General features: G+C 35.8%; 1 protein-coding gene across 1 annotated transcript in view; it reads left to right on the forward strand.

The window, feature by feature from the left end:
• Window positions 1-24,993, forward strand: part of CADM2 (cell adhesion molecule 2) — a 344,096-nt gene that overhangs the window by 61,581 nt on the left and 257,522 nt on the right. Inside the window, exon 2 of the mRNA XM_058661328.1 lies at window positions 2,601-2,627. Coding sequence (XP_058517311.1) covers window positions 2,601-2,627 — 27 coding nt within the window. The remainder of the gene's footprint in view (window positions 1-2,600; window positions 2,628-24,993) is intronic.

Genomic DNA, 24,993 nt, shown 5'->3' on the forward strand with positions numbered 1-24,993 from the left:
TTTTACACTTTCTCTTTTTATTCACACTTGAGGTTTTCACATAGAAATTCACTTGAAATGGAATTCTTGTTTCTGTAAGCAAGTGAATGCACTGAAGTCCTGAACTATTTAAGGGAAATTGAGGGAAATAAACTGTATCATAACATAAAAATAAGTCTTTCAGGTTTGTATAGTTTTAAAGCAATTTAAAAGAAATTACATGAAAATAAAAATAATTGAAAATTTTTGGAGCCTTAAAAGGTACTATAATTATACTAAGTGATTAAAAATTGAACTTTAATTGGAAAAACAAATTGCCAGTAATTAAATGAGGCAGGTTTTGACTTAAAAGACTTAACAGCTTTGTAGTATATCAGTTATTTTGAGAAACACGTTCTGTACCTTTTTCCCTCTGTCCTTGTCTTTTTCTGGCTCGTTCTTATTTTAGAGCATTCAATGCCACTACACAGTTCCTTCCCAAGCATACTGATCCTTCTGTTGGAACTATTTAAGGATTCATATTTTCTGTGTTTTTCTAATAAAAACAGAAAATAAATTTAAAAATTTCTCCTAAAGAAAAAACTGCACTAAAGTGCATAAAGGAACTGCACAACAACATATATTGCACAAATACTAGTAGTAGAAAAAGAAACTACTACAAATATTCTAATAGGAAAATGTATCATGCTTCATATAAACTATTGAAAATATGCAAATATGAAAGTGAATAAATTTAAATGTAATGTGTCAACTGGGAAAATGTATGAAAATCACTCTGACAAGTATGAGTATAGTAAGATGTTGTTTCTGGAAATAAAATAAAAATTACTTTACTTTAAAATAACATTTTTAAAGAACTGCCTTATATTTTGAAACATTAATAAGCTATTAAAATTTATTATCTCAGCTGATATTAGGTAAGATAAAGATTGTTTCCAGCATCATGAGAAATCTTTTTAATTCGTATAAAATTTGATTTTAGGAGTGAACAACCAAGTAGAATAATACCATTCATTATAATGGAATATGTTTCTGCGCTTAAATGCTGCACTGACTATTGGGATTTTCAGTTTTCCTGTGAGGTGATACATATTTATTAAAACAAATATTTTAATCGTCTATTAATGGCATTTTGGTTCTATGAACTGTGAGTATATAGTTTTAATTTGAATTTTAATCTTTGAAATGATGGTGTGAGCATTGGCTGTACTCAACATTCTACCTTCATTTTGAGGCTATGGAATAGGCGTAGTTTGAATGATTGCTGTTATTGAACATATTTTTGTCTGAAAAAGATACTTTTTTGAAAAGTATGTTTGATTTTTAATAAGCTAGCAGCAAATAAATGCCAATAGTAAGATATCTCAGAGCTATGATTGATAAGTATGAAGTTCTCTTAAAAATGTGGCATGTATCTGGACTTTCTAGAATTTTTATTTAGCTTTTAATATCCAGCAAAAAGTGAAGTATACATTTTAAAACTTCCATATGCTGCTGATAAGCACTAAAATTTAGATTAAATTTGGCTAAAGTTCAATCTGCTAAACTTAAAAACTGTGTATTCCCCATGTTGGGAAAGATTAGTTCTTCTTCAGTATTTTTTAGAGTAAAAAGTGCTTCTCCCTCTCTCAGTCTTCATTTTAAAATAGTGTCCAAATTGAAGTAGAATATATCACTTCTGATAGTGTTTAGAGATATCTAATTATGCATTTTGGTTAGCAATCTTCCTTCGGGTAAAGCACTGTCCTATAGGACTTTTCTAATTTCCTCATTAAATTTATTTCTGCCCCAAATCATGTTTACTGCTAGATATAAATAATCTTAAATTTCCTAAGGGAGTAATTTCATTTAAAGTAACAAAATTTTCTAGGTTCATAACTATATGGTCAACCAAGTACCAAGATAACTGGAATTTAATGATTCAGAGGAGTTTGATTTGGTTCTCTGGAATTAACACTTGCAGTTTGGTGGGGACTCATTTCCTTAATTCCCTCTAGCAATAGGCAAAATCCTAGAGGACAGAATTTGAAGTCAGATACACCTCGGGTTGAATCCCAAATGGAATTTCCAGCTGTGCTATTTTCAGCAACCAATTTGATCTTTGTAAATTTCAGTTCCCACATCTATGAGAAAAGAACAACAAAAGTTAAGCATGGAGATTGTCCTTATAGAAAGGAAACCCAGCACTCAGGACACTGAAGTGACTCTAGTGATTTTTCGCAAATAAATTGTCATTTCCTCAAACCTAGGTTAAATTTTAAATGTTAAATAGTATGAAATTAATTTAAAATATTTTAGAGAATTTCTTTAATTGATTACAAATTAAGCTTCAGAAACACTTACAAAAAGAAACTGACATAGTTCTTGAAAGAAGTTTAATGACTGGTGGTCCTTTCCATCTTACAGTTATTCAGAATTTCCGTAACATGCTAACAAATTATAACTAATGTTGTTGTCTTTCTCATTAATCCAATGTATCTTAACGGTGTTACTATTACAAACACAAGTGTTCTCTTTTTAGATGTTAGTACTAACAACATCTACTTTTTTCTTACTGAAAACTCTACTAATATCTAATTTGTTTGTTCTTTTCTTCTTGTGCAACCTTTGCTTGGCACCAGCGGCTGCTTCAAAAAATAAAGTTAAAGGTGAGCTCCTATAAATTCTGCATGATTTTTGTGATTATTTTTCCCTCCATTATCTAAGTTCAATTTATTTATGGAAACAACTGTGTGTTAATAGTATGAATGGATATGGTTGATTAACTCCTATAAATGCATACTATTTCAATGATAAATACTTGTTTTATGTCTGTGTTTGCACGGTCTTGGTAAATTTTGGTTTCTTTCCTAATTTTTCTGAAATGGACTAAAGTATTTTATACCTTATCAACGTTGTCTATTGAACTTAGTTTCCTTGCGTAAATTCAGAATTGAAAGAAAAAAAGGGCAGAAAATCAAACTTGAAGAAAATATCAGAATTGAGCATGCCTTCAAATAATTATATGGAAATAAAGTTACTCTGGTAAAAATGAAATTTTATGAACTGAGGGAGTCTGTGTATGACCTACTTAATTTCTTAGTTTCAGTTAGCTTATGTTATCTAGAAACATGAAAATATATGTTGAACAAAAAAAATACACTTGTTCAATGCTGAAAACATCCCTTTGAGAAAAAGACTTTTAGTTGAGATGTCTAATTACTTATGGATTTGAAGCAATGTATATAGATTGAGGTTGATAAGTAATGATTGCAGTTTTGGTGTTTCAATTTAGAGTATTTATACACACATATATTTTTCTTTACTTCTACTTCTTAAATAGCCAACGAACAAAACCTCTAAAACCTACATTTTCCCTCTCTGTGTTTCGGAATCCAGTTTTATACCTAGTGTTAGCACTGTGACATAAGGCCAGTTTTTAAAGTGTGAATGATTCTCTCTTAGAATTTTTTATGGGATTAATATTTATCTAGAAATATGTTTATGTAATATTTAACATATAAAAGATGATGTAGCACTTTTATTGCCATCTCTTTTATATTTACCTTGCATACTTAACCTGTTAAGCGGTGCAAGAAGTACCATGCCAGATAAATCTAGATGTATTAAGGAATCTTTGTTAACCAGGCTTGGTGATGACAGGACACACCAAAAATTAGCAAATGCAAGTCCAGGGGTAATCCATTCTGAATTGAAACCCTGAGAGGTACAAATAACCGTTACCATGAAGCCCATCCAGTAAACTGAAAACCTATGTCCCAGCTTCCCCAGCAATATAAGTAATCCTAAGAGACATGCAACAAACAATCTGGACACACAAAGCTGTAAAGATTCACTTTTTTTCCTGGCCTCTCTGTCCATTTTCCATTGTTACTAATGCTTATCTACCCTGGAACTCTTGAAAGTGGACAAACTAGAAATACAAAGCATCTTTGCATTAGCAACTTCACTGACTTGCCCAAGCAGTGAGCAGAGGGTGAGTAACACAGACATACAGGGGCCATGCTCAGGAACTACCTGTCCTCAGAGTCTGTCCTTGGGAAGCCAGAGAGCAAGCAGGTACTGGAGAGCGCAAGAGTGATGAAAGCAGATGAGGCAGAGAGCCCTCTCTCCCCATCATGGGCCTATTGAGGGGTTTGTGAGGGGAATGGTTGTGCATTAACACAATATCGTCCTCTCTCAGGTACCATATGATGATTGGTATCATAGGTAGGCAGATAAGACCATGTAGGAGAGGGAGGTATGGCTTTCAAGCTGATGACCTTGAACTAGCTGCCTGAGACCACAACAAATTTGGGACTTTTTCACTGCAAATATGATAGATCAATTAGGTAAGCTTTTTTTTTTAATTGGTTACATCGCATTATGTGACACTGTCTCATAGGCTCTGGGATTCCCCCAACCCCTCCCTCTACCCTCGCCCCATGGTGGATTCCTCCACCTTGTTGCAGTATTACAGTTCAAATTCAGTCAAGATCCTTTCATTGCAAGCATAGAGTCCAGCATCTTATTGTCCAGATAAATTTAATGGTTTCTTGGGGAGACCATCTCTGATCTGAAGGCAGAGCTGTCAGAATATCATCCCGATCAATTAAAAGCCACAACATAATAATTAGGCAAACTTTGTTACAGGTCATGTTCTGTCCTTTAGGGAGTAAAAGAAATACATTCACAAAATAATGGATACATTACTTGATACTGAATGCATGTTTACAAATATATAAACATAACATATTTGAACAATAAAGCATTAAGAAAGAGTTTGGGATGACACATTAACAGTAATATATAATAATGTGTCAATTGTGAATCTACTGGCAGGAGAATGAAGATGTCTAAGCATTTCAGTGCTGCAGTCCTTGGACAATGTATTGTGTAATAGACCTTGAACTGAGTTCTTGAAGAAATGATAGGCTGCACTTAAAAAGATGATTCACAGAAAGAAAGAAAACTTAGGTAGGTGTCGCAGTAGGAATAAATGCAGTCTACTTTATGCTAGTGAGAGCATCTTTAAAATGAAGATAAGTGTTTTAGAAGAAAATGAAAGAAAAACAGATTTGAAAGTGAAATAGGAGTGATAATGAGTCATTGCTACCTTAGATTACATGAAAATTCACTAATAATCTCATGAATGTTTATATGATTCTCAAAAATAATGGGAAATAATTTCAACTAATATGGAGTCTGCAAATCTCTAAGTATCTAAAAAATCCAGTTGCCTGTTGGGAGAATACACCAATAAATTACAGTACAAATCTCTATCAAGTCATTTAAGAAGCTAGCATGAACCTTTCAATACAAGCACATGTTTGTACCCATGCGCTGCTTCCCACACTTCCATATCTGTTGTTCCCTACGAATCCTTTCATTTGAATTGCTTCTCTCCACACCTACAGGAGATTTGGGGGACAGAATTTATCTTATTGCTGATTCTTGCGTCTATCTCCTAATTAAAAAGCCAAGATATACATCTCAACTATAATTTCAAGTTTTTTTCCCAAATATTATTTGAGAAAGACATATATTATGGAGATGTAATAACACTCATCAAACTCAATACTTTTACTGTCCATTTGATATCAAAGTCAAGAAAAAGCAGATACAGAAATATAATTCCTATGGCATTATAAAAGAAGATGATTGCATAATTATAGTTTCTTTCTCTTGACCCACGTAAAGTATATTTTAAAGAATTGAGAGAATTTTAATTGAAGATTAGGACTCCTTAATTTACATGTTATAACCAAACAAATATGGTGAGCTTCTGAAATACTACAGATAGAAATGTGCTTTTTCTTTCTTTGAAGAGAAATGTTTTCAGAAGTTGTGAACTGGTGGGGATTAACATCAACTTCACAATAGATCAAACTGGATGAAAACAATGCAAAAAAAGGTAGCAGTTATTACTAGCAAGGCAGACAACTAGCATGTCTTTTTCCTATTCTTTGTTTAAAAAACTTGGCTTACTATTCCTCAATCTGAATACAAGCACAGAAATATAGGATTAAATATAACTTCAATTTTGCTGGAATCTGGAATTAACAGAAAAACTCAGTTTAAATTTGTGTATCATTTTGTCATAGTATTCAAATCAGCTTTTTGATGATCTACCACGTGCTTGGATTTCAAAAGTTTTGGACCAAATTAACTTATCTTTCAGTCGTATTTTTCACAAGTATCTTGGACTATCTCCATACTGCTTTGCTTATTTTTTTTCATTTTGCTTTGTTTCTGTATTTCTAAACATAATTCATTTTATTTTAAATGCTTGTTTGACCATTTCTGCATCTATTTCTTTCTGTGATAATGACTTGCATTCATGCTTTGATTTTGATCCTTGAGTAGATTTGTTGGTTCAGTTTGTTGTTGTTCAGTTTGTTGGTTCTGTTTCATATGTCCCTTTGAGGGATGAACCTCACTTCCTGCATAATCTAAGAATCAACTTTATCTAGATGATTGTGTATCCACCATCAACCTAACCCATCATTTGCTGAGTGTTACACAGAAGACAAACGGACCCATCAAATTGCTTTCTTGTACATTCTGAATTGGAAAGAGCATGAACAAGTTTAAAACAAGAAACAACAAAGCAGAAATATGCATGTGATGAGAGATCACAACGCTACCCTCATGGTACTTTAGATTTTTTTAAAAAAGATTTATTTATTTCTATTGGAAAAATCAGATATACAGAGAGGAGGAGAGACAGAAAGGAAGATCCTCCGTCCATGGTTCACTCCTCAAGCGGTCACAACAGCTGGAGCCGAGCCAATCTGAAGCCAGGAGCCAGGAGCTTCTTCTAGGTCTCCCACATGGGTGCAGGGTCCCAAAGCTCTGGGCAGTCCTCGACTGCCCTCCCAGGCCACAAGCAGGGAGCTGGATGGGAAGCGGGGCTGCCGGGACCAGAACCAGCGCCCACATGGGATCCCAGGTGTGCAAGGTGAGGACCCATACCACTATGCTATGGCGCTGGACCCTCAGATTCTATTTTATAATTGGTCTTTGAGTCTGTGTCAAACTTATTTGCTTTCTTTGTTGTCAGTGCATTTTCATTTATTTGAAAAAGGCAGAATGACAGAAAGAGACAAAGAGATCCTATACCTGCTGGCTTACCCTCCAAAAGGCCACAAGGGCTAGGGCTGGGCCAGACACAACCGGAGCCTGGGACTGCAGCTGAGAATTTTGCCTAAGTTCTAGGGGCCCAATATCTTGGACAGCTTTCTATTACTTTTCCAGCACATAAAAAGAAGGTGAGTCCAAAGCGGAACATCCAGGACTTGAACCTGTGTTCCAGAATGGGATGCCTCTGTCAGACAGCTGGGCCATAATGCTACACACACAACACATACGTAACATTAAACATGCTAGAAAGGCTTTTCTTTCTTGCAGAAAGAAGAGACGAAATAATACAACTCATAATATGTTTTCTAAGGGCTCCAGGTTAAAAACAAGCAAACAAATAAACAAACAAAGAAACTACTTTCTTAATCCAGCTTTCGCTATATCTTAATTTTCTGGAAAGTTGCTGATGACATTTTTAGAGAGATAGGGTGATGGTTTTATAAAGACACAATTTAATACTGTGGCCTTTTAAATTTTTTTTTTTTACTTTTAAAAGAGTGATAAAAAACCATAATCACGGCGTAGGTCTGGGGGTTACAATGCCAACAGAGATTATAACATCCCCTGTTGGAGTTCTATGGTTCAGATGTCAGGTCCATTTCTTACCCCAGCTTCCTGTTAATTAAACCTTTGAAAGGTGTCAAGTAGTAACTTCAGTGATTGGATTTCTATAACCATGTGAAAAACCTGGATTGAGTTTTTGGCTCCGCTGTTCAGCCTGGCCCTGTGTCAGCTGCTGTAGCTGTTTGAGGAATTGATCTTCAGATCTATCTCCCTTTTATGTGTTTTGCCTTTCTCTTCCTTTTAGATTGTAAAGAAATTATTATAGCTAATATTATTTGAATTTTATGACATTCTAGGCATTATGCTAAGGATTTTGTGTTTTCCAGTTAAGCTTTCCAAAACCAGTTAAGATCAGTACGGGCAATATCTGTCTCTTTAAAATATAGGAAGTGGACCAAAGATTTAAGATAAATTTACAAAATAAATTAAAGTGGAGTAAAAGTTGCAAATGAAATGTACTAAGTTCTGAATTAAAACACTTAATCAGTTAAAACATCTAAAGGGGCCACATTAATTTTATAATTTAGCTGGATTTTTTTTACTTTATTTAATTGCATTTTCTTAGGTACTGTCCACCCAGATAGAACTGGGTGTGGGAATGGAGATTAAATAGAATAATGATGCATTCTAATAGAATAAATACATTGGACATAAATGGTTGAGTACACAGCCCACAAAATATTCTATAAGTAGCCATATTATCTCTTGTAGCCATTAATATTATTGTTATTCTCATTTTTCTGGGTCTTTCATTCATTCCATTGAAATCACATATCAAAACTTGGGAAGGTAAGAAGGTGACTAGCTCCTCAGATAAGTAGAGTTTCACAGAAGCTTTAGAAAATTCTAATATGAAATACTGAACTCACAAAAAGTAAACATGGTTAAGGAGTATTCCCAAGAAAATTGTGATGGGAGACCAAAAGGATCGAATTGTGAAGAACTGTAGTTAGCTATATATGAAGTTCAGCTTCTTGGAAGAAGTTATGTTTGTACTTATTTTTCACTCTTGGAAGTTTCACATGTGTTCTCTCTATGAAATATTTCTTGACTTCCTGCTATGTCACTGTCATCACTTAGGAGGTACAGTGAAAACCAGCCTGGTTCACTTTGGAAAGGTCCTGGTGGACAGTCTATTTGCAAGTCTAAAGGAACTCTTTTATGCATGTGGATGAATGGAACATCATTTACTTCTTTCTCTCCTTCACTCATGAAATACAAATGTAGGCTTTAGCTTTTATGTGGACATGTAGATAAATATGTCTCATTTACCTGCAAAAGAGGGCACGGCTTTTTATACCAATTAGTTTGAGAATTGCTATTATAAGTTAAATTTTCTCATAAACAAACCATTACACTTTTTCTATATCTGTCTAAATACATTTCATCCAAAAGCCAACATCTTCTGGGACTGAATTCATTCAGTACTTCATGCCATTCTATTATGCTAATAAAATTGGTATTTGCTTATTCTACAGCTGCTGTGAGGAGGTTTAGAAAGTCTATAATTAAAATCCCAAGGTTAATAGTTTCTTACAAGTTTCCAAAACCGAAAAAGTCTGTAATAAGGAGAAACACAGTGATCTACGCATAGCAGTTAACTGGGCATTTAAGCAATATTTTGAAAATGCTGTGAGGCCCCAAATTAAATTATATTTCAATCAGCATGATGGTTATGTTTTTTAGTGGAAAAATGTGTTGATTTCAAGCATTAATATAAAATATCTATTACTAAGACAGTGTACTGTCAAAAACTTGGAAGAAGTGGGGAGGAGGGCAAGGATGCATGCTATGGTACAGCAGGATAGGCCACAGCTTATGATTCTGGCCGACCAACATAGGAGTGTTGGTTTAGGTCCCAGCTGGCCTGCTTCTAATCCAGCTGTCGGTTTATGTGCAGGGAAAGCTGGTGAAGGTAGCCAGAATACTCAAGCCCTATTGCTCATGAAGGAGAGTCTGATGAAGTTCTGGGCTCCTGCTTCCTGGTGGACCTGTTTAGGTGACTGAATTTTATTGGAGAAGTTAGCAAGCCATTATTCATTTAATAATTTGAGTTTCTGCCTGTCTCTCTGTCACTCTGCCTTTAAAATCAAAAAAGAGATTAGAAAAAGGTTATTGAAATAATGGAGATCTGGAGTTTCCCTATTATATAATCTACAATCATTTGTTTTAAAAAAAGATTAAAAAATCAATTATGCCTACCTTGCAGAGTTGTAGTGATCAAACAGTGTACTGCAAAATAATTTTAAAACAGCCAACTGATATTCACATGTACGTAGCGTTTAGTTGAATACAGTGCAATCTCAGAACCAGCAAGCTGATACTCAGTGATAGATGAAGATGACTTCTCTACTGGGTTTGTGACAGATATTCATAGGAATGGAAGACTCTTTGACAATGGGATACCTCTTATATTTTTACCTTAATGAATGCTCAGAAAAGAATTAGAATAGCTAGTATACCCATTCAGTAGAGTTGTGTTGAATTACTGTAGTCTGTAACTTAATCCAGTCAGGTCAGAATGCTATAAAGGAAAATATCATAATCTGAGTGGTTTGTTTACAGTAGAAATGCACTTCTCATAACTCTAAATTTTATAAGACAGTGAGAACTGTAAAGTTCAAGACATCCTGCTCTATGGTTCACATCTCCTTCTTGTGGCATCCCCACATAGTCAAATGGGTAAAGCAACTGCTCGGACTTTTTAACATGTGTACCAACCTCAACTATCAGGGCTGTATCCTCATGACAACAACTCCTTAAACCCCCACTTCTGAACAGTCTATGTTGGAAATTAAGTTTTAATTTCAGATTTAAATCAATGATTAGACCATAGTTCTGTTGTTAGGATGAAATTGTAGCAGAACTTCATGTATTAATATGCATGGATTACTTTTTGCTGTTTGGAGTTTTAATCATTCATTACTTTATTTAACATTTTTAGGAACTGTTGGAAACCTCAGTGCAATAAATTTATATGCTGTTCTTCCATAACAATGGCATCAGTATTAGGAAGATAAAATAAAACTACCAAGTAAGATGGGGATATTTGGACATTGTAGGGAAAGGATTGATTCCCATTTTGACTAGGCAAAACCAAACCAAACAAAAAAAGGAGTAATTTGGAAAAAGGATGGAGAGTAAGAAGGAAGCCATGTGAGGGTCTGGGAGAACTATTCCAGGTATAGAAACAAAAGCAAGAACTTAAAGCAGAATTGTACATATTCAAGAGGCGTTCAAGAGCCACATGCAATGGCAAAATCATGTAGGAAAGAAAGCATGAATCATACAAAGATATTTATTTTCTTCCAAATGACATGTGGAGACAGTGAAAGTTTGAGCAAAGCTACAATGACTCAATTTTAATAGGATGCATTTGCTGTGCTGCTAAAAACAGACTGCAATGAGAAGAATTAACACATTTTTTAAAAGAACACAATGGATAAATTATAGTGGTACTAATAGAATAATAGCTATTGGAGATAAAGTTATACATGGTAAAATTTCCTTTCCTTTTAAAAATTTTGTTTATTTATTTTAAATGGAGAGAGAAAGGAGAGAGATAAATCTTCCATCTGCTGCCTAATTCTTCAAGTGCCAGGAGCAACCATTCCCAGGCCAGGTCAAAAGGAAGCCAGAAATCAGGAATTACAAATCTTCCACATTAATGACAAGTACCAGAACACAAAAGTTACCATCCATTGCCTTCCAGGAGACTGTGAATCAGAAGGGAAGTATCTACCCCTCCCTCCATTCACTCCCTTTAACTATAATTGCAGAATTATAAATTAAATCCACTATATGTTGTTAGGCTTAAGTAGCCACCAATTGTAACATTCAGTAAGTAAAAAGTGAAAAGACCATAACACCACATTTCCCCTGCAGTATATGCATAGGGTAAAAATGATAGTTTTATTCCGAAGTAACCATTTCAGTCCTAAAATATGTTGTGTGTTGTAGATTAGTAGGCACATATCTGAGAATATATATTTATATCTCTATATCTATATCCGTATCTATTTCTATCTATATCTATTTCTATCTTTTCTATGTATCTTTTTGAGGCTGGCTTGTTTTGCTAAGCACAACAGTTTCCACTTGCTACAATTTGTTGCAAAAGACAGAACTTCAACATTTTTATGGCTGTGTAGTATTTCACAGTGTATATTTATGCACATCCTCTTTATCCAAACATCTACTGATGGGCATCTTGGTTGATTTTCTATGTGAATTATTGTGATTTGAGTTGTAATACATTTTGGTATACAAATAGGCATCTTATATGCTGATTTTATTTCATCTGAGTAAATTCATAGTAGTGCAGTGGATAGTTGGTCATAAGGTAAATCTATTTTCAGATCTCTGAAGAATCTCTATACTGTCTTCCATAATGATCTACTAGTTTACACCCCCACAAACTGAGGATTAGGGTATGTTTTCCACATATCCTTGCCATCAGTTATTGCCTGTTTTGTGTTTTGCTTTCATTTTAAATGATAGTCACTCAAACTGGAGTGAAGAAAAGAAAAATTTCATTGTGGTTTTTATTTACATTTCCCTGAGGGCTGGGTTCTTGAGTAAGTTTTTTTCATGTGTCTTTTGTCCATTTGTATTTCATCTTTTGAAATTGATCTTCTCCCTTTTCTGAACTGGAATATTCTTTTTGCTGTGGTTGAATTTTTGAAGTTCTTCACATTCTTGATATTAATCTTTTGCTAATATTTTATCCCTTTCTGTTGGCTGCCCCTTCACTTTGTTGACAATTTCCTTTGCAGTGCAGAAGCCTCTAAGCTTGTTATATTCTCATTTGCTGCTTTTTGTGCTGATTGCTTGTGCTTCTGGGTACTTTTCCAAGAAGACTCTGCCTTCTATGACTTGTAGATTTCCTCTGATGTTATCCTCTAGTAATTTAATTTAACTTGTCTGGTACTTTAATTTAGTTTATCTGGTCATAGATTTAAATCCTTGATCCACTTAGGATTGATATTTACGTAAGATGTAAAGTAGGGTTCTTGTTTCCTGCACCTGCATATGCAGATCCAATTTTCCCTGCACTCTTTGAAGCAACTCTCCTTGAATTGACTTCAGTTGATTCTTGACTATCATTCAGAAAAGGTTACTTTTTGTGAATTAAGCTTAAAAAGAACCACCAATTTGATTAATATGATATGTATTTCCTTTCTTGTGAGACATATATCATCGCCTGGCAAAGTCAATTCCTAGTCATTTGTATATAATCTACTTTCTCTGCTGTTAAATAATTATCTATTAGAAATTAAATTCTTTTAATCAGTGAACTTAGTAGATATGAATCAGAAATATAGCTTCAAAATTATCATGTATATTATGAAGTTATCTTCCACTTCTACCAAAAGTAGAAGACTGTCAAATCTGCCTGCATAAACAGAGTTTATAATCCCAGTAATAAACAGTCACAATGACATATGCAAACACCTAGTGATAGTGCATTCAAAAGAAAACTGGGAGATAGGGTGCTACTATCTCTCTATATCAGAATATGTTTCTTCTAGACACAGATAGGCACAGCTATGTAATGTGATGTTTTATTCACTGGAGACTTAGCATTTGCTTGGCAGTAAACAAGAAAGAATCACATAAAATATTTTTCCTTGTATAGAAAGCTAGTGAATTAATTTAGATCTAGGTGAAATATAGCTGACATAAAAGATACATTTTTATAAAGTATTTAGAGGCCTTATAAGGCAATTTAGCAAATACATTGCAATTTTTCAAAGTCCCATTACTATATGATGTCTCTGGTGTCACAAGTAATAGGCCAATGAGTCACTTCAATATGATAAATAACTCCATCATAATTTAAAAGTCAAAATATGTGTTTAATGGGCACTTCAAAATATTATGTATTTGAAATGCAAAGAAAAGAAGGCAAGATAGAAATCTTATATCCATGAATTCTCTACTTCACTCTCCCAAATCTTTCAATAGCTGGGTTGGGCCAGCCAAAACTCACATGCAGGCAATTTAGTTCAGGCAATCTATAAGGGTAGAAGGGAAATAATAACTTGCCCTACCCGCTGCTGCCTTCCAGGATATGCATTAGCTGGAACTTGGAATTAGAAGCAGGAATGGGACTTGAAAGGAGGCATTCAGTGATAGGATGCAAACATCCCAACAATGCGTCACTCACCTCTTTTTTTTTTATCTTTTATTTATTTTATTTTTTAAAACATTTTATTATTATTCTTATTATTTTATAGTACAGTTTCATATTCCCTTACCCCCTCTCCAGTTCCCTTCCCCCCCCCCAGTTCCTCTGTATCATTACTAACATATAGTTCTTCATACTCAGTCATATGTCCATCATTGTGGGCCTGGACAATGGCAGAGAGTCCAGAATCCTATTGTCAAGATATAGTAAACAGTTTCATTGTAAGTCCATCTTTGTCTGGAAGCAGAAATGCATACCACCCTACATCCTCACATCTGAATGTTAGTCTCCATTTCACAGCTACTGTACATTCCCTTAAATGAAAAATCATGTTTCAAAATCAACAATAGAAAGAAAAGAGGAAATTTATAATGCCATGAAGTTAAATGACATGTTACTAGATATGACAGTCTCCATTACACAACTACTGTACATCCCCTTAAATGAAAAGTCATAATACAAAATCAACAAATAGAAATTTACAATGCCTGAAGTTAAATGACATGTTACTAGGTATGACAGTCTCCATTACACAGCTACTATACATCCCCTTAAATGAAGAGCCACAAAACAAATCAACAACAGGAAGAAAAAAGAAATTAACACCAAGAAGTTAAATAACATGCTACTGAATGACTAATGTGTAGCTGAAAAAATGAAAATCAAGAACCTTCTTGAAGAAAATGATGCTACCGTATGACATACGAGTCATTGAATGATTTAATCAGAAGGAAGTGTTTTGAAGAGATGAAACTAACAGAGAATAACAAAACGCATGTGATATAGTTTCCGCTAATCTTTGTTGAAATGTGTCTCCTCCAGACAATAAGCAGATGGGTTTTGTTTTTTAATCAAATGTACTACTCTATGATGTTTGATTAAGCTTAAGCCATTTACATTCAGAGTTTAATATACATGGGTGTTACGTTGGTCCTGTCATTTTAGCAATGGGTTGTTCATTGGTTTAGTCTTCTGTTGTCATTTTACTGGGATGTTCTTCCCATTTGCCTTTGGTTTTGGTAGGTGCTATTCCTCTTCTCTGCCAAGAGAACATCTTGAAGTATCATTTGTAGGGCAGGTTTGGAAGAGGCAAATTCTTTTAGCTTTTCTTTATTGTGGAAGAATTTTATTTCATTTTCAAAGACAAAAGAAAGCTTTGCTGGATATGTTACCCTGGGCCGAAAAGTTTTTTCTTTTAGAATCTGGAATATGTCACTCCATTCTCTTCTTGCCTGTAGAGTTTCCTATGAGAGATCTCCTGTAAGCTTAATTGGCTTTCCTTTATATGTCAATTGATTTTTTCACGTGCACATTTAAGGATCTTTTCCTTGTTTTCCATTGAAGAGAGCTTGATGATCATGTGTTTTGGTGAAGATTGCTTTTGATCAAGCCTGTTGGGAGTTCTGTGCCCCTCCTGGAACTTGTTTCCTAATTCTTCCTCTAGATTAGGGAAATTTTCCTTTATTATTTCATTAAATACATTTGCAAACTCAGCTTCTCTTTCTGCACCTTCTGGGACTCCTATAACTCTTAGATTTGGCCTCTTAATAGTGTCTTTCAATTCTTGAATACTTTTTTTGGCCTGATCCAGCTCTGCGTCCAGCTTTTTGTTTGCTTCCCCCTGGTGACAGGAAATACCTTCCAATTCTGAGAGTCTTTCTTCTGCTTGCTTCATTCTATTTTGGAGACTCTCCACTGTACTCTTAATTTGCTCTACTGTGTTCTTAATTTCTGATATACCAGCCTTGATTTGCTTTATTGCTTCCTTAAATTCTTTGAACTCTTGCATGAGCTTCTCATTGTTGATCAGAATCTTTAAAATGAGTCTTATGGATTCTGTGTGCCCCATTTTCTCAATGTCTTCCTCAGTTAACTCTGAGATTGGCATAGGGTTTTGCTCCCTTGCAGGAGAGGCTTCAGCAATATTCATTGAGCTTTTGTCTCTTCTTTTGCTCTTGATCATTGTACTTCTGCTTAGTAGAGTCTTCTCCTTGGGGTAGGTTTCTAAGCTGTGTCACCCACAGGTCTACGATACGATTTTACTTATTGCGGTTGGTACACAACTTTTCTTGCAGCCGCTTGTGCCACAACCTCCAGCGAGTTCCAGGTCTGGGTTCTTATGTCAGATTTCCACTGTGGTCTCTACAGCCCCAGCTCTTGGCTCACCACTCACCACCTCCTGTGATACCGTGGTGAGGCTGCACCATTGTCTCTGTAACCTTTCTCCCACTTCCGGTTGGAGCAGGTCCCAGGATCAGAGAGACACCAGGTGTCCTATATAATTAGGTTGTTGGTGGCACTGATCTTGTCGGAACCTGTTGGACATTAGGTCTGGGTGCCACACAGACCTATTTTGACCCATACAATGACCCAGTCAGTATTATTTTCCTGCAGGAACAGTGCATTCTCGGATCTCAGCAAGTTCTCGCGAGATCAGCACATGCGCAGTTCACTGTTGTCCCCTGCAGTCCCAAAGCTATTTCCACAGTGCCCAAAATGGCGCCTGCCATACAACCACTAAGGTTCTTGATTTGCTGGCCGTCAGATCCGAGGGCTATCCCAGAACTGCCCTAAGTGGAATTCATAGAATGCACGTCGTTGCAGTTCACCCAGACAAAAATGAGCTCACTCCCAGCTCAGCACATGCTCAGTCCTCTCCCTCGCCCTTTCCTCCTTATGCAAAATGGCGCCCAATTCAGCTCTAGGTGGCTGACTGGACTGTGAAATCCACTCTGTTCTCGCACTGCCCGTCTGAGATCTGCTGCTCTCTCTGCTCCTGGTCAAATCAAATGGACCAGCAGAACGGAGAGTTCTTTGGGTTCACCTCCCAAGCTCCCAGTGAAAGTCCCTTCCCACCTGTTGCTGGTGGAGTTCCGGCTGCTGTGGAGTTCAGATCGCCGTGCTGGAATATCAGTCTCTTCAACACCACACTGTTGTGTCCGCTGCTTTCCTGTGTCTGTCAGTCTCCAGGTGCCCCTCTGCTATTGTTCTGTCCTTTCCTATTTCCTGAAATATGTCCTCTCTGCTTCATCCTGGTTAAATGTTTTTCCGTCCGTATAAACGTGTCCTTACCCAATTCCGCCATCTTGATTCTCCGCATCACTCACCTTTTATTCAATGCTTCTTTTGATTACTATGCCAGTCATAATTCAGTTCACCTCCTTTTCGCGCACTTCTTTTTTTCCCTACCTTCCCCTGGGGCAGGCACTTTGGCTCAGTAGCTAATCCTCCATTTCCAAGTGCCAGCATCCCATTCAGATGTCCACTTCCCATTCAGCTCCCTGCTTGTGGCCGGGAAAAGTAATAGAGGATGGCTGGAAGCCCTAGGACCCTGCATCAGAGTGGGAGAACTGGAACAAGCACCTGGATTTGGGTCAACCAGCAGATGGAAGATTTTTTTTCTCTCTGTTATCTTCACTTTCCAATAAAATAATGTAATTCTTTAAAAACAATTCTATTTTGGAAAAAAAAATGATGTTTTACAAAGTTATATTCATTTTTTAGGAGACTACTTAAGATATGAAAGACAATCATATTGTAGGAAATACATACTTAAGGAAAACCTTTTTTTAAAATTGTAGTTGAAAGTTTTTTTTTAAAGTTTTATTTATTTTAAAGGCAGAGTGACACACAAAGAGAAAGAAAGTTATTTTGCCTGTGTCATGATATGAACAGCCAGGGTAGAATCAGGGCAAAGTCAGGTCTCAAAACCTGACACTGCTCTCCAACATGCATAGTAGAAGCCCATGCAGTTGGGTTATCATTTGTGGTCTCTGAGTGTGCAGTAACAGGAAGTGTAATTGAACACAGAGGAAGGACTTAAGCCCAGGCACTGCAATTTCAGATGCAGAAGAGCCATGCAGCTGTTTAAATCTTTTCATTTCAAAGTTCACTCCATGAAAATATTTCTTTATTTTGTAATCATTCTGTTTTAAAATGTACATTCATTCAGTAAAACATCAATTTATTTTCATTTAATTACTCATTTGCATTTCCCACTTATATTTGTTATATTACATTTTTTGTATTTTAAAATCAATTCCAAAAATTTAATAGCAATATATCAGTCTTAATGAGCATATAAGAAAATGTGTTCTAGATCATTTTAAAAGAACACATGCAATTTTTACCAAGAATTAGCCACGGAGGTGGGAAGACATGATTTTGTTTTGTATCATACCATTTATAATTGACTTCTTAAAATATTGTGGATAGATCCAAATGGGAGTGGGTGACCTCAGAGTTCTTGGCCTCCAAAGGCACTCTAGTTCCCTGTTGTCTCCTTGGCGGTTGCGATGTAGTCCTTGGTGCCTGTATTGATAGTCCTTGGTGAGGATCCGAGAGTCTTCAGAAACTGTGTCACATAATGCCACATAATTAATAAAAAAAAAATATTGTGGATAGGAACTTTTCCTTATCTGTTTATGCATTCTTTTTTAAAAAGATTTATTATTATTGGAAAGCCAGATATACAGAGAGGAGGAGAGACAGAGAGGAAGATCTTCCATCCTATGATTCACTTCCCAAGTGAGCCGCAACGGCCGGTGCTGCGCCAAGCTGAAGCTGGGAACCAGGAACCTCTTCCGGGTCTCCCACGTGGGTGCAGTGTCTCAATGCATTGGGCCGTCCTCAACTGCTTTCCCAGGCCACAAGCAGGGAGCTGGATGGGAAGTGGAGCTGCCGGGATTAGAACCGGCGCCCATATGGGATCCCGGTGTGTTCAAGGTGAGGACTTTAGCCGCTAGGCCATGCCGCCGGGCCCTGTTTATGCCTTCTTAAAAAAAACAGCTTTGACCTCTCCTGATATACATGTTGGATAGATTTTGCATGGATAATAATGTTATTTTTGCTACTGAAAAATTTTCTGCAATCTTATAGTTGACCATCATTTTATAAACATGTGTTGGAGTTAACTGGAGTGTGAATTTTAACATATCAATTACATTATTACTAGTTCTCCTAAAAGTATAGAAGGATGAATACATGCACATACACAAAATAGTATGTGTATATGTCTGTAAATGTGTGTATTTGTTTTAGCCATATTTTTTATCAATGTATTTTTATTTTGAACTATATATTACGTGGTACAATTCGTATAGGTTGGGATTTCCTTCCCAAACTCCTACCCCTAGATAGATTTTTCCCATTTTACTTCAATGATATAGTCCTTCGTGAGGAGTCATAATTCCATCATTGTCTCATTTATGTGTACCCTGACATTGTTGGTACAGACAATGTCAGCTAGTCATATTTCAATCACTAAACAATCAGAATATTTTTTGCCCTTTGAAATTTTGAAACTACATTGGCCTCATCCGTAGTATACAGATACAAGTGACAGGTATTAAATTAACTCTGATACATATCTGACAAAGAGAAATGAAACAATGAATTGGGTTATAATAAAAGGACTAGGATAAAAAGGCAATATGAAGACAATGCAGGTTATATTCACTATAGGGAGCATAATGTTAGAGGGTAGTATTATCTTGAAAGACATTAAAATATTCTAACTTTAAATATGAAAACATTTGTACTTAACAGGTGAGAAAACACCTGGAAACAGATAAAATCTTAAAAATGATCTCTATTTGAATAAAATATATTCACTTCCTCATGAGACATAACCATCACGACTGATTTTAAAAGGTGAAAAAATTCTGTCTGAAAATATGTATTCTTACAGCCAAATCTCATGACATGGGCTACCTAGTCCTGCTCTTAACTATTATGTTAATAGTTTCTCAGTTATTGAGAATTTTATGAAAATGGTAGGCCTGATCCTTTGTGTCATATAGAATATTTCATTACAGTCTTATAAATGGATTTAACCAATCAGCTAATTTTCTTGTGATAACAGTTTGTTACTGATAGTAGACTACTTCAATGAATGCCAAGGTCAAACAACCTAAATCAAAGGGAAGAAATTAATTCTAAACATAGGTAGGTAGATGTATAGCTATAGATATGAACACAGATATAAATATAGATATGGATATGGATATATGTATATGTATAGAGAGATAGACACATAGATATCCCAGTTGTAATCTATTGGAAATTATTTCCACATTGATAACAGTTCATTTTTTATGGAATTTGGTAAACTTGCCTCTGTCTCCTTTTGGTATTTGAAAATTGGGTAAGTTGTTCTTATTCATTTGGTCTTCTAAAATGTTTTCGTTTCCTAATAGGTAGGCTGATTGTATGCCCTACTTTATGACTTGTGCTAATGATACTGCAAGAGCTTCAGCAATAGATGAAGTGTAGTGAATTATTGCTGACAATGCTGAAATCAAATTATTAACTCTTGGACAGTTAAATCTGAAAGTTTTTTTATATGACCATTATTTTCATCTACAGTGAATCTTCTTCTAGTGGTGTAAGTTGGGAGGCTTTTTGTTCTACACTTCTACTTATCACTACTTACCTCAACCTCATTACCATCTGTCTCTCTCTCTTTCCCCACCTTTCATTAGCCCCCCTTCTCTTTTTGTATCAATTAGGAATGTGAGGCCCTACTCTTTTTTCTGTAACTTTACAGTTTAGATATTTTAGAGTTTTTAATACCAAAGAATTTACATCCATATTTACATTTCAAATCTGTACAATATTAGTTGACTGCCTTCAATCATGTGTTCTTTTTCTGCACCAGGACTCTGCTCACGTAACTTGCCTGAAGGTATCTGGAACAAACTTTCCTATGGCTGTGTGTAGCAGCTCTGCAGTTCTCAACACAAATTAATTCCTCAAATCTGATATTAATATAGATGTTCACGCTCAGAGCTCAGCTCTGTACTCATCTACTAGCAGCTTTATCCAGAACAGTCCGAATAAACCAGAGAATTTCTCTCCAGGGCAAGAAATCTTTTTCCTCTCTCTTCAAGTAGACAGACACTTTCATGTTTCCATATGCTTATAAAATATCCACTTACTGAGATACCTAGTATCGGTTAATAGGATTAAATTGAATAAAGTTAGGAGCTGTGTTGCAGAGCTGGTTATAGGAATTAATATGGCCCTAGGCAAAGCAGTGGTTCAAATTCTTCAACCAACTGAACTCAGCATCTAAGATGTTTAGGTATCATCCTCTATTCAAGCATAATGGATATTACTTCAACCAATGGAGGAGCTGTTTTTTGAAACATCGCCATTTAATAGGAAAGAGAATTAGTACAAATTCAATTGCGCCTATGTTACTTGTTTCATCTTCTCCAGGAGAAAAAATTGCGACTATTGCTATTTCATTGCCAAATAACAAATTATCTCTCTTATGTAAAATTTTCTATCTATCCAACTTAAACTTTATATTGCTCATATCTGAGACTTAGAAATTAAATGTTCTCCTTACTCCACCCATTTCATTGTATATTTTTCTCATTTTCTTTCTTATAAAATTAATTGAAATGAGCATAGTTCATAGAGGATTGGATACTATTTTATAAGTCAATTGCATTTCAAAGAATCATAGTTAATTTCAAACACTTTGTTATTTTAAATTATCACTTAGAAGTTCTAGAGAAATTAATAATTTCTCAGGGACTGAACTGTGATATTGTAAAAAATTAAAGTAGCCACACAATTCTAATATAGGAACTTGTCTTAGTAGTATCTAATAATTTCCTTTATAATATTTTATTATGGGTGACAAGAGCAGACTGTCATTTCTGTATTACTTTCAAGTATATTTTTCTGTTTTCTTTGTTCATGGCTTTACCACTTAACTAATATTATGATATCATCTCTCAGTTTATATTCCAGGTTGTAAACAGTTGCCTGTAGAAATATTCTTTGACCTTCAGCAGATTAATTTCATCCAGTAAAGAATTCCATAGATGTTATCTACATGAATCTTTGGCCATACGTTAACCTTTTTTTGTGACTTTATTTTGAATATTCCTAGATGGAAATACTCTATATCACTGATTATAGTGATCTAATTGCATTGACTTGGCCAGTTTGTCTCCATCAAGAGAAGCACTTGATAGATTCATAGGAAACAGATGGTATTGAAAATTGAATTGGCGTTTGTGAATTAACTATAAATGGCTTTGAATGTAAATTTTACTTGAATTTCTATTTTCTTTTCTTAAAGATTCACTTATTTATTTGACAGATTTACTGAGAGGAGAGAAAGAGATCTTCTATTAGCTGGTTTATTCTCCATTGGCTGTATCAGCTGGGGCTGGGCAGAGAGAAGACAGAGAGAAGACAGAGAATGAATATGAATCCACTGATTCATTCTGGAAATGGTCACAATTACCAGGGGTGTGCCAGGCTGAAGCCAGGAGCTCGTAGTTTTTCAAAATGGGTGGCAAGGCCCAAGCTCGGGGGCCTGCTTCTATGATTATTCCGAGCTATTAGCAGAGAGCTAGATTAGAGTAGCTGGGACTCCAACAGCAACCTGTGTCATGCTGTTTTTACTGGCTACTCTACTTCTGCTTGTTTTTAAGTTTGTTTGCTTTGAAAGTCAGAAAGAGGAACAAAGAACAAAAGAAACACAGAGCAATCTTCCATCTGTTAGTCTGTTCCCCAAATGGCTGTAACTGACGGACTTGTGCTACACTAAAGTTAGGGCCCAGATATTCTGTCTGAGTCTCTGAGATTGGTGGTGGGAATGCTATTATGTCAGCCAACATTTGGTGCCTCCCAGGTAGTATATTCATAGGAATCTTAAGTCGGAAGTGAAGTCAGGACCTGAACCCAGACACGATAATAAGGAATATGGACACTATGCAGTGCATTAATCATCAAGTCCAATGGATATACCTGTCTTTGTTTGTTTGCTTCAGATTTAGTCCTAACACCGTCAGTCTACAAAACTTTCTTTTAAAAAGCAAATATGTATTCATGTGAGATCACTTCTCTCTGCTTGTTGTATAAGCACTTCATTGATTTAGTTCTTTCTACTTTGTGATTGCATTTTTCTTTTTCAGAGTCTACCAATTTCTGCAAAGATATGGACTGAGCATCTCACATTACTCTCTGTGTGGCTTATGTAAATAACAATAATAAAAACCCCTGAAGCTTTACCCCTGTTCCCAGTAGTATCCCACTGACCTCTTTTCAGCTTGAAAAAGTTCTATCTATTCCTGATTTCTTTTTTCCTTCCCAGTGGCAATTTTCACCCTACTGTGCTTCTTCATCTGATTTCTTGACTCTTTCTTGACTTGAGAATTAATTATTGAAATGTATCAGATGCACTCTGAAAATGTCAGTGTATTTGGTTGAATTTGCTAAGAAGCACAGCTTTTCAGGCTACGTGATATCAGAATTGAATTTCAAGTAGTGCCTCTCTCCACACATCTTTTTCACAGGCAACACAAAAACATAATACAGATGATCTATACCATCTCTGCAAAAGGTTTCTGCTGTATAAGGCCATTTGTCTCTATCACCTTAAAGCAGAATGTTTACTTTCACATTTTAATGCTGTTTTTCTCATTGAAGCTTGAACAAACACTGTGCATAGAACTACAAGAGGTTCACAGAGGTGTCTATCTCCTGCCTCCAAACTGGCCTGTGGCTAATTTAATCTATCCAATTCAGATGGTTATTGATCGTAGTATAAAAGGAATTCTCAACCTCCCTTTATGGAGGGAATATTCTATAAGCCTTATTCTCAGAAGCCCAGACACAGGAATTCATATACTGCATGCTGCAACTTGAGAGTAGAAGCAATTTAACCTCAGAGATTAAAATCAACTGAAACAAATTAAAAAATATTTTTAATTGTGTATGTGGGTTTAGGAAGAAATGCAGTAAGCCACAAAAATGTAATTTTAAAGGAATACTGATAAAATAACTTAAGTAGCTCAGCCTGTATGTTTTCTTTCAAATTTGATATAATTATTAACTTTCTCTGTAGTCTTACACAGACTTGTAGACCATCATGGGAAACTGTCCATTGTTTCAATTGTTCCATAAACATTTTTAACCCATCACATATCCTAATGGAGGAAGACACATAATAATAGTAGCAGATTTAGCATTATATTTGTGTTTGCAATTATGTTTAAAGGAGACCAAACTATGGAGAAAATAGAGAAGGGAGCTAGAACATGTTTTGTGCCAGAAGATAGAGGAGTTACCTTTAAAAAAAAAAAAACAATTTGCTTGAAAGGCAGAGTTACACAGAGAGAAGGTAGGATACATACAGATCTTCAATCTGCTGGTTCACACTTCACAGAGCCATGAGGGCAGAGCTGGACAGCACCAAAGCCAGGACTCTGAAGTCCTGCTCAGGTCGCTCACATGCACAGGAGAGTGCCAAACACTTGAACCATGCCCCTCCTCAGTGCCCTCAACCTGCCCCAACTGCTTTTCTAGGCACATTAACAGGGAGCTGGATCAATACTGGAGCGCTTGGGACTTGAACCAGGCACTAATATGAGATGCAGGCATTTCAGGTGGCAGCTTGAAGGTCAGCCTCAGAATTTCCATGTTGAATGGAAAAGTCCACAAAATGATTTACTGAAATGATGTTCCTGTAAGTAAGGATACTGAGGGAGCGGACAGAAGGATAACGGAACAGGAATACTCTGCGGAGAGTAAAATCTGAGCAAAGGTCCTGAGGCAGATGTATACTTGGTATGCTTAAGAACAAACAAACAGTCCAGTAAAGGTGAAGCCAACTGAAGTAAAGAGATGAAGTAACACAGAGAAAAGAATCAGTGCACACTAAATGGACAGCTCCTGCAAATGGGTCAGCTTATTCCCTCAGTGCCCTGGTCAAGGTTCGGATAGCCTGTAGAGAAGTTGGCCTGGCTTATGAATGAAAAGAATATGTAAGGAATATTGTTTTATTGATGTAAAGAATATTTTTTAGGCATTGGTGAGATGTAGAAATACTAAGGTAATAAAATATGCAAAGAGTACTTGTCACCTGCTTGGGGTTGGAAAGAACTTGCGTTTTGTTGAAAAATGCCTGGTAAGATCTTCTGGCAACATGGAGGTAGGAAAAGGAGGGAAAAAGGCAAGGATGTTTCTAAGGCTTTGATGCATGATATTGTAAGGTTGGAATTCCAGCATACTCATACAGGGACAATAACACAAATTCAGCATAGAATTATGGAAATCATTTTTAAAATCTTTTTAAAAAGCACTTATTTAAAAACCCCGTTAAAAAGTTTGTG

Source organism: Ochotona princeps, chromosome 3 (genome assembly GCF_030435755.1).
Source record: "Ochotona princeps isolate mOchPri1 chromosome 3, mOchPri1.hap1, whole genome shotgun sequence".
Classification (NCBI taxonomy): Eukaryota; Metazoa; Chordata; class Mammalia; order Lagomorpha; family Ochotonidae; genus Ochotona; species Ochotona princeps.